Source organism: Erpetoichthys calabaricus, chromosome 2, assembly GCF_900747795.2.
Source record: "Erpetoichthys calabaricus chromosome 2, fErpCal1.3, whole genome shotgun sequence".
In the NCBI taxonomy this organism is placed as follows: domain Eukaryota; kingdom Metazoa; phylum Chordata; class Cladistia; order Polypteriformes; family Polypteridae; genus Erpetoichthys; species Erpetoichthys calabaricus.
This window is the reverse complement of record NC_041395.2, coordinates 247262373-247277695: the sequence shown is the minus strand read 5'-3', so window position 1 is coordinate 247277695 and position 15323 is coordinate 247262373. Positions and strand designations below refer to the sequence as shown.

Sequence of the window (15323 nt, the reverse complement as noted above, 5' to 3'; positions counted from 1 at the left end):
ATTTATATACAAACATAAGAACAATTCCACTCATCACGACACTGTTGTAACCTGACTTTATGCTTTATAGAATACTGCTTATGCATATACTGTATACAATATTCTGTATATACAGAATAAAAATCTAAATATGCAGCATATAATGTGTTGCAGAGGTGGAGGCAGTGGCTTAAACAATATAGAAATGTATTACTTGTTCCTTTTACATTCAACTTACAAATTTCAGTTATTCTATCTATCCTAACCAGTTTTTACATCTCTCTGTGGCTAGAATTTAGTGCCTACTGGCATATTTAGAGATTGTGTCTTTTTATACCCATGATACAGACACATGATGAAGCAAATATAGTATCCATCCATCCATTTTCCAAACCGCTGAATCCGAACACAGGGTCATGGGGGTCTGCTGGAGCCAATCCCAGCCAACACAGGGCACAAGGCAGGAACCAATCCCGGGCAGGGTGCCAACCTACTGCAGGACACACACAAACACACCCACACACCAAGCAAACTCTAGGGCCAATTTAGTATTGCCAATCCACCTAACCTGCATGTCTTTGGACTGTGGGAGGAAACAGGAGCGCCCGGAGGAAACCCACACAGACAAAGGGAGAACATGCAAACTCCACACAGGGAGGACCCGGGAAACGAACCCAGGTCTCCTAACTGCGAGGCAGCAGCGCTACCACTGCGCCACCGTGCCGCCCGCAAATATTGTATGTTTCATTTATTACTATACATAGTAGTATATACCATAGTATATATAGTATATATATAACTTAGCCACAGGGGGTGCACAAACCAGTGTGTTTTTTCGTGCCGGTCCCAAGTCTGGATAAATAAGGAGGGTTACGTCAGGAAGGGCATCCGTTGTAAAATTTTTCAAGATCAACATGCAGACAACAATACAGATTTCCATACGGGATCGGTTGAGTCCCGGGTTAACAACGACAGCCACCAGTACTGTTAGCCAACAGAGTACTGGCAGAAATTGGGCTACTGTTGACCGAAGAAGGAGAAGAAGAGAGGAGGATACATGTCCGTAGGCAGGAGGAGAGGAGGAAGGTAAAGAGAGTGGAACTGAGGGTAGGAAATTTGCATGTTGGCAGTATGACTGGCAAGGGGAGAGAGTTAGTTGATATGATGGAGAGAAGGAAGGTTGATATATTGTGTGTGCAAGAGACTAAATGGAAGGAGAGTAAGGCCAGGTGGATTGGAGGTGGATCGAAATTGTTCTGTCATGGTGTGGATGGGAGGAGAAATGGGGTAGGGGTTATTCTGAAGGAACGGTATGTCAAATGTGTTTTGGAAGTGAAAAGTGTGTCAGACAGAGTAAAGATTATGAAGCTGGAAATTGGAGATGTGATGATGAATGTTGTTAGTGCATATGCCCCGCAAGCTGGTTGTGCAATGGATGAATAAGAAAATTTCTGGAGTGATGGAGAGTGTGCCCAAGGGATAGAGAGTGGTGATTGGAGTGGATTTTAATGGACATATTGGTGAAGGGAACAGAGGAGATGAGGAGGTGATGGGTAGGTATGGTGTCAAGGAGAGGAAAGAAGAAGGTCAGAGGATAGTGGATTTTGCAAAAAGGATGGACACGGCTATGGTGAATATGTATTTTAAGAAGAGGGAGGAACATAGGGTGATGTACAAGAGTGGAGGAAGATGCACACAGGTAGATTATATCCTATGCAGAAGAGTCAATCTGAAGGAGATTAAAGACTGCAAAGTGGTGACAGGGGAAAGTATAGTTAGACAGCATAAGATGGTGGTCTGTAGGAAGACGTTGGAAATCAAGAGGAGGAGAGTGAGGGCAGAGCCAAGGATCAAATGGTGGATGTTGAAAAAGGAAGACTGCAAGGTTGAGGTTAGGGAGGAGGTAAGACAGGCACTGGGTGGTAATGAAGAGTTACCAGACAGCTGGGCAACTACAGCAGAAGTAGTAAGGGTGAAACCAAGAAAGGTGGTTGGTGTTACATCTGGACAGATGAAGGAGGAAAAGGAAAACTGGTTGTGGAATAGGGAAGTACAGGAGTGTATACAGAGGAAGAGGATGGCAAAGAAGAAGTGGGATAGTCAGAGAGATGCAGAAAGCAGACAAGAGTACAAGGAGATAAGGCGCAAGGTGAAGAGAGAGGTGGTGAAGGCTAAAGAAAAGGCATACGATGAGTTGTATGAGAGGTTGAACACTAAGGAGGGAGAAAAGGACCTGTATCGATTGGCTAGACAGAAGGGCTGAGCTGGGAAAGATGCGCAGCAGGTTAAGGTGATAAAGGATAAAGATGGAAACATACTCACAAGTGAGGAGGGTGTGCTGAGAAGATGGAAAGAGTACTTTGAGAGGCTGATGAATGAAGAAAATGAGAGAGAGAGAAGGTAGGATGTGGCAATAGTGAATCAGAAAGTGCAACTCATTACCAAGGACAGCTATGAAGAGAATGAAGAATGGGAAAGCCATTGGTCCAAATGACATACTTGTGGAAGTATGGAGGTGTTTAGGAGAGATGACAGTGAAGTTTTTAACCAGATTGATAAATGGAATCTTGGAAAGTGACATGATGCCTGAGAAGTCGAAAAGAAGTGTACTGGTACCAATCTTTAAGAATAAGGGGGATGTGCAGAGCTGCAGTAACTACAGGGGGATAAAATTGATGAGCCACAGCATGAAGTTATAGGAAAGAGTAGTGGAAGCTAGGTTAAGAAGTGAGGTGATGATTAGTGAGCAGAAGTGGTTTCATGCCAAGAAAGAGCACCACAAATGCGATGTTTGCCCTGAGGGTGTTGATGGAGAACTATAGAGAAGGCCAGAAGGAGTTGCATTGTGTTTTCATGCACCTGGAGAAAGCATATGACAGGGTGCCTTGAGAGGAGTTGTGGTATTGTATGAGGAAGTGAGAGGGGCAGAGAAGTATGTAAGAGTTGTACAGGATATGTACGAGAGAAGTGTGACAGTGGTGAGTAGGAGTGACAGATGCATTCAACGTGGAGGTGGGATTACATCAGAGATCGGCTATGAACTCTTTCTTCATTTGCAATGGTGATAGACAGGTTGACAGACGAGATTGGACAGGAGTCCCCTTGGACTATGATGTTTACTGATGACATTGTGCTCTGTAGCGACAGTAGGGAGCAGGTTGAGAAGACTCGAACTATCTTACTCAATACACTGGTATGGAGCTAGCCCATCCTAAAGAAGGGCCATAACCTGTTTTCAGTCAGTTCTGCTTAATTATTCCATAATTCAGCATGGATCTTCCCAAGCTGCCTTCCTGGTTTGGTATACAGTAATCCCTCGCTATATCGCGCTTCGCCTTTCGCGGCTTCACTCCATCGCGGATTTTATATGTAAGCATATTTAAATATATATCGCAGATTTTTTGCTGGTTCGCGGATTTCTGAGGACAATGGGTCTTTTAATTTCTGGTACATGCTTCCTCAGTTGGTTTGCCCAGTTGATTTCATACAAGGGACGCTATTGGCAGATGGCTGAGAAGCTACCCAACTTACTTTTCTCTCTCTCTTGCGCTGACTTTCTCTGATCCTGACGTAGGGGGATTGAGCAGGGGGGCTGTTTGCACACGTAGACGATATGGAGGCTCGTCTAAAAATGCTGAAAGATTATCTTCACGTTGCTACCTTCTGTGCAGCTGCTTCCTGAAGCGACATGCTGCACGGTGCTTCGCATACTTAAAAGCTCGAAGGGCACATATTGATTTTTGATTGAAAAACAAACTCTGTCTCTCTCTATCTCTCTCTCTCTCTCTGCTCCTGACGGAGGGGGTGTGAGCTGCTGCCTTCAACAGCTTTGTACCGGCGGTGCTTCGCATACTTAAAAGCCAAACAGCCCTATTGATTTGTTTGCTTTTCTCTATCTCTCTGACATGCTCTGCTCCTGACGCGCACTCCTTTGAAGAGGAAGATATGTTTGCATTCTTTTAATTGTGAGACGGAACTGTCATCTCTGTCTTGTCATGGAGCACAGTTTAAACTTTTGAAAAAGAGACAAATGTTTGTTTGCAGTGTTTGAATAACGTTCCTGTCTCTCTACAACCTCCTGTGTTTCTGCGCAAATCTGTGACCCAAGCATGACAATATAAAAATAACCATATAAACATATGGTTTCTACTTCGCGGATTTTCTTATTTCGCGGGTGGCTCTGGAACGCAACCCCAGCGATGGAGGAGGGATTACTGTACACATCTGTATGCTACTTTTTAATGCATAGATTTGATAACACAAATGAATGTGTGCAGCTCAAACTCTGCCAAAACTTCTTGACAGGAAAAAGGACCAAACTTTGGAGCACTCAGACGATAGGAATATATTTATGCAGATCTAATTCTCAAAAAGTACAAAAAGGACACACTGTGTGAGTTTACTCCCAGGAATCAGGTACAGTGAACTTATATGACCAAAGAAGAGATGCTGGTACTAGTGCTTTTGGTGCTCAACTTTCATACCTATTAATTATGAAATGACACTAGAAATGACATCTGTGATTCCAAATTACTCGCATGATGATTGTTCAACTCTTCTCCAGTAATGCAGATGGCATGAACCTCTCCCAAAAATTCATCGTATGCTATCTTAGTTTTGTTCAGTTGTATGCTTTTTCATGAAGTAAGGAAGCCTTTAAAGTCTGTCAGCACCACTTTCATTGCTGATAATTTGACAATCATCAGTTTATTCAACTTAGCAACTGCTGCACACCATCTCAAATTTCTCAAGAACGTAAGTACTCTCCAAATTGTGCTTGTGTTTGCTTTTCCTTTTCATCTATCAGTATTTCTCTTGTCAAAGAAAACAATTAAATAACACTGATTAATGATTTTTATAATTATTCTATAAGGAGCATAATTGAAGATAATAATAATATACATTTTAAAGCAATTTAAAGATTATTATAACACAATGAAACTAAATTGACAGCAAGCTTATACTACCCTTTGCTTTGATCATGACAAATGTGCTTTTCAAATCAGCTTCAATATTGCAATTTCAGCTCCTACCTGCACGGATCTCTAGTATAGAAAGGCATGATTACAGGATCAATGAGCACAGAGGGATTCAGACCCAAAATTTTCAGCTTCCTCACTCATACAGTTTAAATGCATTGTTTCATTTAATTGAGCTTGGTTCTCCTAACTCAATCAACAACTTAATTCTCATTGTTAATATATGTACCGTATGCAGTGAGCAACATTGCTGTGAAGTGTTATCATCCAAAAATCAGTTATTCTTTCCTAAAGCCAACCACTTCCAACAAATCAAATTCCCAACTAATTATGAGGATCACTTCCTTTGGCTAAAGAAAAATGGAAGGTTTGTGAGTGAAACAAAAGAATGAACCATCTGAACAAAGCAAATCACTGGAGTGATTTACTGTTGTTATCACTGAGAGAATTGAAGGAGCAGAAAAGATCTGATTTAGCTCAGATGATTCTATAAAAAGGCGAAATTAATGAATGCCATCTGAGATAAAGAAAAAATATAAATATGTTTTGCAATACGTTACACATTGTGACAATTACTTTCACTGATGATTGTGTGACAAAATGTCTTTCTGAAAATAAATACCAATAAAAACAGAAGATTCATCTATGTCACACTATAGCAATTATCTTTTTTTCAAAAATTTGCAAATACTGACAATTACAATCTATTTATCCATTTGCTAAGCTGATCCAATAAAATAGTGTCACACATATGCGTCTTCCAAGCTTGACTGAGTTTAAGCAACACCATTCTGGGGGTAGAGGGGGTGTTGTCACTAACAGTATCTTCCCTTTCCTTTTCTTCCACAACTCCAAGAAGATGCCCAACGAGGGTTCCCAGCCCCAACTATGACACCCAGAGTAGTCCCTGCTCCTTCCAGTATGATCGTTAAAGGTGGCATCTTGATTCTAGACCTGGAGTAGACAGCAAACTAATAGAGATTCAGAACCCAAAGAATAAAGCAGAGAACTCTGTGAGGGCTGATTTTTATGGTCATTGTCTTTTTTGTTGTGCAATTGTGCACCATTTTCCCTTTCTTTTCAAAATAATTAAAACTGACCTACTGGGCTGGTCACAGTAAGAATATTTATTTTTATATCACCTTTCTCAAACCAAAGAATGATTTACACAATATTTAAAAACATACAAGGCTTGAAACTAATAATAATAACAAAATAAGCTAAGCAAAACTATATAGCCAAAACAAGATAAGTATTAATAATCAAAGACTTGCAGATGTTGAATTAAAAAGTTCCAGATGTGGGAGCAATTTCACTGATTAATCCGCCAGATGCAGGAAGAACATTTGGTCTGTATGACATTTAGGAGACCAGTACCAGAAGACCTAAGACATGGAGGATTATATCAATGAAGAAGGTGAGCATGATATGAAGAAACTAGACCGTGTAGAACTTTGAAAGTAATGAGTGCAAGTTTATATTTGATTGGAAATGGTAAAAAACAGGAGTGATATGTTCTAATTTCTTGGATATGAGAACTCTAGTAGCTTTGCTCTGGATATATACTGTGCTCTATTAGGGGTTTTAAGAGCAATGTCATCAAAAAAGATGTTTCAATTGTTAATATATCTTCGTGGAGTCAATGGAAGCTCTGTTCAGGTCTCTTGAGAGACTTAGCGAGGATTCTGAGTGTCTGAGCTTGCAAGTGACCTGGATAAACACCAACATCCAGGCCTTTAATGACCTCTTAGGCACAGACATCAGCAGTGTGTCTGTGTGTGGAGAGAGTGTCAACCTTATTGAGAGGTTTACTTACCTCAGCAGTGACATTCACGTCTCTGGTGACTCTTTCTATGAAGTCAGTAGACAGATTGGGAGAGCATGGGGATCATGAGGTTTCTGGAAAGGGGTGTGTGGCACTCTCGATATCTGTGCAAAAGGACGAAGGTCCAAGTCTTTAGAGTCCTGGTGATTCCTTTCTTGCTATATGGTTGCAAGACATGGACACTATCCAGTGACCTGACTCCATTGGTATTGGGTCTCTTTGGAGAATAATTGGGTACTGCTGGTTTGACTTTGTGTTGAATGAGTGATTGCTCACGGAATCCTGAATGAAGCATATTACCTGCATTTTGAGGGAACATCAGTTACGGCACTACGGCCATGTGGCACGATTCCCCGAGGGTGATCTGGATCGCAGGATCCTCATTGTTGAGGACCCAAGTGGCTGGACCAGGCCAAGGGGACGCCCGCGTAACACCTGGCTGCGGCAGATAGAGGGTCATTTCTGGATTGTAGGACTGGACCATGTGTCTGTCTTGTGGGTTGCCAACCAGGACTCCAAGCTGCTTCATTGTGTGATGGGTGCGGCAACACAATGTACCAGAGCATGCTCCCCAACCAGACCTGACCAGACTGACCTTTGACAAAGGCCTCTTTCAATATGAGAATACAGTACAAATATTTACATATATTTTTTCTGAGGCAGCTTAAGTGACCATGGTGGCACAGTGGGTAGTGCTGCTGCCTTGCAGTTAGGAGACCTGGGTTCACTTCTCGGGTCCTCCCTGCGTGGAGTTTGCATGTTCTCCCCGTGTCTGCATAGGGTTTCCTCCGGGTGCTACAGTTTCCTCCCACAGTCCAAAGACATGCAGGTTAGGTGCATTGGTGATTCTAAATTGTCCCTAGTGAGTGCTTGGTGAGTGTGTGTGCGCCCTGTGGGGGGTTGGTGCCCTGCTCGGGGTTTGTTTCCTGCCTTGCGCCCTGTGTTGGCTGGGATTGGCTCCAGCAGACCCCCGTAACCCTGTAGTTAGGATATAGCGGGTTGGATAATGGATGGATGGAGCTTAAGTGACCTGCTTAGGACTATACAATGAATCACAATAAGTAATTAAACTTAAAGTAAAAGTGACCTAGCCACTAAACCACAATGACTAAAAAACAAGAATTCTATCCCTCATTTACACTTATTTTTAAGTGTAGCAGGTTAAGCAACAAAAATGATTTAACTAAATACTTTATATTTCTGTTAGGTTTATGGGACAGTAAAGCTGCTGAATATGCTTGCTTGTCAAGTGTTGTTGAACAATTCATCACGCTTTGTGTAACAAAGCTTAATGTTAAAATTTTACCATTTTTTTGTTGTAAACTATATTAAACATTGTTGTTACTTTGGAGAAGTTAGGTGTATTGGATTGGTGATTGATTTGTTAGGCTGAATTTCATTTCATGAAAATTGCCCTAATGTATTGTATTTGTCGTTTTTTCTCTGGGTAATGCAGCTTTTCTACCATGTCAGATGTGTGTATTGGGTGTTTCTAAATTGTCTTTGGTCAAGTTAGAGTGTGTGTAACTAGGGCGTGATAATGAGTAGCACGGCATACAGACATGGTTCCTACCATGGGACAGTCACAAGAACTAGTTAGTTGAAATTAACTACACCTACCCAAGGTTAAATGACTTAAATTTAACCACATTTAAATAACTTTATCTTCAAAATACTAAGATTTAATCTAAATATAGAATTACATAAAATGAAACATAGTCATCTACAACATTGTTTTACTCCCTCTCCCTTAACCCTCTTAGCACCTCAGGAAAATCTGAAAATAATCACAGTACTCCAAAGGAAATTTAGTGTGTAAGCTCTATGTTATGATGTAGTATGAGCAGTTTGAAGGGTTATGCAAATGCTCATTGTTTTCTTACACACAATTGCTTAAGATGAGCAAGTCAAGAAGTCCTTCCATGACAGATCCTTTGTTAAGAATATGTTTACTGAAAGCTGGTCTAGGAAAGGTTCATACAAAAACCATAGTCATTCTGAGATGCCTATATCAGGGTAAGAGAATTGTTTGCTCTTCACTCTCTCCAATGAAGGATACGGAATGTGCATACAACATCTCTCTCTCAGAGCTGGTGTTCAAGTATTTTCTGGCGATGCACCTCAAAATCTCCTCTTCTTGGCTTGCCTTTACTCCGCTTATGTCACTAAACTTACTGCAAGCTTATGTGGCTCTGTTCACATTACATTCAAGATGTTTTAAAGCCTGTGGTATGCTGGCGCCCTGCCCAGGGATTTGTTCCTGCCTTGCGCCCTGTGTTGGGTGGGATTGGCTCCAGCAGACCCCTGTGACCCTGTGTTAGGATATAGCGGGTTGGACAATGGATGGATGGATGTTTTAAAGCAGTCCATTTGGTCAAATTGCAAATATGCACTTTATGGTCATTATATACGTTTTCACAAAATAAATTAGTCATGTGCTCCAGTCTTTACCACCACTGAGATGTCTGCTATTTATTGTTAAAACCTTTTGAGATCCTGGTAGGAAAGGGTTCTGTGAATTTTTTCTAAACAGTGGCTCGCACAATGCACATATACTTCCATTTCATTACTGCATACAAACTGAAGTATTTAGGTAAAATGTTTCATTATTTGTCTTGGCTGTTTCCTCTCAAGTTCTTAGTGTTGTCATGTTTTCACATTTTTTCAATGTTTATGATTGCAGGGCCTGTTTAGTAGTGATGATTTACATTAACCCATGTAAATTTATTTTACATGTATTTCTGTTTGTTCAAACTGTATTTTTGTTTATCTGTTTACTGTTTCCAAATATTAAACGATTTGCTGTAGAGGAATCCACTTAAGTCCTGGTGCTCATGCAGTACCAGAAGCTTAACCAAATGACTCCTGATGGATTAACTATTACCACGTACTGTGAATTGGACACCACTTCATCTGACTGTGGGCCTCATAGCTACCTGCATGTAGCATAAGATTTTACTTAGTCCTAAACTGGCGTTAATGGCTAGCTCAGTGGAACATCATCTAGGAATACAAGCAAAACATGCTTCTCCACCAATAAAACTGGACTTAGTTCTTGTTCAAGCTAGCAGATCTACTAAATAGCTGAATTCCTCTGCTGCCAGAAATAAAACATCAAGTGTGTCACCACAACCCACACAAAAGTTTGTCACAGGAGGCAAATGCAGAGACATGAATACAACCATATGTAGTGGAAATGATTTAATGAACTATATACATTAAGTACTTTAACTTTAACAATGGAATTGATCGAAGACATCACTAAAAGTGATTGAAGATTACCATTCAGTGTGGCTGCCACTTCATTGTGTTGGTATCATGGACAGAAGCCATATGCGCATCACTTAAATAATGTGGTTAACTACTTTGGCAGAAAGTACACACACTCTCTCACACACACACATATTTCACATTAGTTTAGTCTTTTTTCTTCTTTCTTCCCAAATCTTAGGGGATCCATCTTCTGTCCCCATTTATCCATTACTGCTGTGTACAACAAGCCCAAACCACCCCATCCTACTTGCCATGACTTTCACCATAATCCATCTGATCCCTGAAATTTTGCCGACTTCCTCATGTGTTTTTCATTCAGATGAACAGCACTTCTTTGTTGTTCTTTCGGATGACACATGTTTCACTGACAGACCAACACTCTTGGAGCCATTGTTTTTTATACCTCTTACACTTTGGTTTTCTTGACAATTGCTCAGTTATAACCGTAACTCTTTATTGCTGTTTCACAACCATCTTTTGCCTCAAACAGCATGCAAGGTATCTGAAGATGTTCACTTGTGGTATTTCTTCAATCTACAACTTTAATTCTTTCATACTCTCATTTATTGCACTCTATAACTTCTTTCTTTCTGGTGTTTACTCTTAATCCTTTATGATCAAATGCTTCCTGACAATTTCATACTCTTTCTTGTAGATCATCTTCTAGATCTGCTACCATGGCTAAATCATTAACAAAGACAGGTCTCCAGTTCCGACAACTCTTCATTTGTGAATTTCTAACAAAATATGTCCATCACCAAAGTAAAAATTATAGGCTAAGTGTAGACATCAGATGTAAACCTACATTGATTTCACGTATGTAGTTATGTGCATTTCATTGAGTGACAGTTTGATAAGCAGACTATCTCCCACGTGTCATTTGACTACAACCTTTCAGTGTGCATATGTTGTTCGAAATCCTATACACTATCATACATAAATGAGAGTATAAACAGAGTAAAAGTGCTCATTTAATTGTAAAATGAGTGTCTTGTTACTGCACAACATTTTTTTCAGCTCATCTATTTCATAGAGTTGATAGGACGATCATCTCCCTGATCCCAGCTTCAGGTGATCTGAAGGAATGAGTCTGGAGACCCTGCCTTTATTTGCTGTCCTTATTGGCAGGTTGCACACTTGAGGCATGCTAATCTTTCTACTGCATTTTTACATCTCAGATCTCTAGTACTCACCCAATTTCTAGAGTTTAATATTGACTAAAATATGGAGAAGGGGAATGAATGCATTCTAGTTATGAATCCATATGGAAGAAAAAAAAATAGGATTCACAAAAACACAAATCTCTCAGTCACCCTCATTACAACTTCATCTTCAGCATTTTTAGGTGTTCATGTTAATCAATGACCAAAAAAAAAGTGGAAATATTAGAAGTTTTAATTGACTTGAATGTATTGTCTCTATATGAAACTGTGAAGATTTCTAGATTGCATTCTAGATATAAATAGGTCCAAGATCCTATTCAGGGTCTTTTAAAATACTTTAAACAACTAATAAACACATACAAATATATTTCAAGAAGATTTTGCAATTTTAATTGTATGTGAAAAAAGAAGCTTTGCAAGTTGTACAGTATCACTGTGTAAAATTAATCTGTTTCACATATTTCAAAACTTTTTCAGTCATTGATACATTATGAAAGGCAGGAAAAATGTGTTCTTACCAGTTGGGCTCACAGGTGGTACCAATTTTACTGACAGTGTAGCTGCTCCAGCCCAGTACGGGCGGGATGGTCCAAATGAAAGAGAATGTCCAGACAAACACAATTCCCAAAGCAGCATGTTTTCCCCGTAGCCGAATGTTACCCAGAGGACGACAGATCACAAAAAATCGTTCAAAAGCAAGCACAGCCAAAGACCACAATGCAACAATCCCTGCAAGACAAGACAAGATTAACAATGTAATCTGAAGGGACAATATTAACACATTTTTATTAACAATCTTAGGTTGGGGTGAGTTGGGGTGACGTTAAGATATCAGATAATTTTAACTACTAACCAATAACACTGCTAAGGATATTCTGTATTGTCCCTTCATTTAAAAATTATAAACAAACAAAAATAAAACCTGGGAAAGCTATGGGCAATTACATTTTATCTTGTTTTTGTTTATTTAAATGGAAGTAATTAATATATGCAAATCTCTTACTGTCAATGAGAAAGAAATGATATTTCATTTTAATATACCCAATTACATCTACTGTATATGTATATTAATTTAGAAAAAAGGGTCAGCAATATTAATATAGAGTATATTCTTTTTCGATAGGTTGGTAATCATTTCCATGTCATTGTGCCTGCTACTTAAAAATAACAATTAAGAGGTTTATGTAAAGTATGCAAGATGTTATATTGTGCAGTACTATGTGTGTGACAATTTAATTGGTTCAGTGTGCCATGTTAAAAAATAATTCTTCTATAAACACACAAATTACAAAGTCTCGATTAACAATTAATAAAACAGAAATGTGTTTGCGATGTCAATAGATGAGCTATTTCATTTGCTGTAATTTTTCCTTTAAGCCTCCTATTAACTCAGAGATGCTACCTTAGTACCATCCAGGCTTATTGGTGATGCTGTTCACTGCTTTGATAGATGAGGTGAGGGCTTACAGTTATATTTGTTGAGGTAAAGGTGCAAGTATTGCACTTAGTTTATAAATATCAAAATACCTGTGCGACATCTAAGTAATTGGAAACATGGCTACAATAAACATGAAATAACTTTTAATGTGTGATTGGTTCTGTTTCTCCATTTATTTTGCAGTAGCTGGATATTTAAATAGATAAATTGAATTTGCTGATATAATAGGACATCAAAGAAAAATTCAATGATCTAATGAGCCTTAAACTAATTAGTAACTTAGGTATTCAGTAAATGCCTGCTACTCTAATTATTTAATTTCATTCACTATTTACAGTCTATAAATAAAGATATATTAGTTTTACTATGGGCGGTACAGTGGTGCAGTGGGTAGCGCTGCTGCCTTGCAGTTAGGAGACCTGGGTTTGCTTCCTGGGTCCTCCCTGCGTGGAGTTTGCATGTTCTCCCCGTGTCTACGTGGGTTTCCTGCTGGTGCTCCGGTTTCCTCCCACAGTCCAAAGACATGCAGGTTAGGTGCATTGGCGATCCTAAATTGTCCCAAGTGTGTGCTTGGTTTGTGGGTGTGTGTGTGCCCTGTGGTGGGCTGACGCCCTGCCCGGAGTTTGTTTCCTGCCTTGCACCCTGTGTTGGCTGGGATTGGCTCCAGCAGACCCCCGTGACCCTGTGTTCAGATTCAGCGGGTTGGATAATGGATGGATAGTTTTACTATTTATAGTTAGCGATTAATACATACCCTCAAGGAATATCAGCTGAAAACTAATACATTTCCACTTCTGAATTTACAAAATATTACACATAACAGTAGAATATTAAATAAAGACAAAGCTGCAAGCCATTTCCTCAAAAACTAATACAACTTTTTATTAAATAGGAAATACACTCCAATACAGACAAAAAAGTTTCCTGCAAACTTTGGTGGATTGCATAGTATGTCCATATATCTTACATGTAACTTGGTTCTGATTGTCTGTGAGATTTCATTTTCCAACAAGGTTGTTCATAAACTTTCATTCTAATCATTAATGTGTAAAATAGCATACAGTAAGTAATCTTTATCTATATTTTGAAAAAGTATCTCATTGAAAGTTTGTAGATTAATATAGATAAAATCAGTAATATAAAAGTGAATACAATTTGACAAGTCACTAGATTTACCACATCATTAGTACTAATAGTAACACACTTGGTGGTGAATATGCATTTATGAAGATTTAAAACACATTAAAACAAATACCATAACCAACCATTCTTGTAAATTAATAATACTACTACGTTTGACCATTAAGAATGTGACTTGGATTATGCCTCCAACCAAAACTCTTACTTTAAACATCTTATATTTTGCTCTCCTGTGACCATGACCAAGATAAAAACAATTTTAACCATAATGGATGCACATTGAATAAGTGTAGACACAAACCCAAGTTGCAGCACACAGGTAGCAGACAAAATGGTGAAAGTAGTTGTAGAAACTGACTTAACAGAGTGCCAGTGCCCCACTTGCTACCAGAAGATCACCATGTGTCACTGCACCAAATCTGCCAGATTCGGCCATTTGTCAGAGAGGATGTGAATGTATTCTTGCTCCACAAAGTCCCACATGATGGAGGAGGAATACCTTGATATAGACGGTTCAGTTAGGCTCAGGTCTGGAAACTGCAGCTTATGGGTGACTCTGTTTAATTGGTAATCAAACAATGGGGTTAGCTCACACACCTTGTTCATTGGAAGATTACCGACATAGAACATGCTGCACCTAGAAAGAAAACAATGGTGCCACATTGGTAAACTGAAAGCAATCAATAATGTCTAGCATTAAGATTTCTTTGGAAAGGGATGAGTGTTTTAATAATACACCAAAAACACAAACCCTGTAATTACAGAACAATCAGGACTCTGCACATTTAGATCCAGGTAAACGTCTTTTGGTGTGTGAAGCATAGTGCTAAATATTGCCCTAGAAAACACATCACTCTAACATTTTCAAGTCAATTCTAAAACCTCACAGAGCAAATAAATAAATTAAAATCTCTGGGTATCTTCAGCCCCATGGTGGAGGAATGGGGAAGCAGTTTTTGCTGTATATTACAGTATATGGAGGATATACCACCAATATAGGAATTGCATTGTGTTTGAGAGTAAAACGGGGGCATTTCTTGGCAAAAGGGAATTAAGCAGCTGCATTGAGTCATACAGCCACTGAGGACTCCTCATCCTCTTCACTCCTCTCTTGTGTGTCGGTATAATGCCTATAGGAAACTAACAGGATAGAAACCGCTCTGGTGTAAAATGAACAGCACTGACTAGAAGAAGATCCTATTTTACAGTTAATGATTGATAAGGAAAATGGTGGCAATTGGTTTTTTCATGTCAAGTCTTGAAGTTCACTAATAAATTTTTATGTAAGTCTAATAAGTTAGGGTGATCAAGTGCTTTCCTAAGTAAGCATTTTTTAAATTTTGTTTCAACATATAAAGAGCTAAAAGCATTTAAGCCACTGACAAAACTTAACTTAACAGAATGAGTCTTGCTTCAGTAATCCTCTAGATATTGCTTTTCTGTGTACAGAACTCAGATGAACTCTTACTTCTGTAATGAGTTCCTGTAGGTCTTCATGTGTACCCAATTACAAAAGTGTGGATACA

General features: G+C 39.2%; 1 protein-coding gene across 2 annotated transcripts in view; it reads right to left on the bottom strand.

Annotated features, from left to right (window-relative positions):
• The window catches only part of valopa (vertebrate ancient long opsin a), a 74167-nt gene that overhangs the window by 56852 nt on the left and 1992 nt on the right, over window positions 1-15323 (bottom strand). For both annotated transcript variants that reach the window (XM_051922435.1, XM_028792643.2), the window contains exon 2: window positions 11738-11948. In XM_051922435.1, the coding sequence (XP_051778395.1) occupies window positions 11738-11948 (211 nt within the window). The remainder of the gene's footprint in view (window positions 1-11737; window positions 11949-15323) is intronic.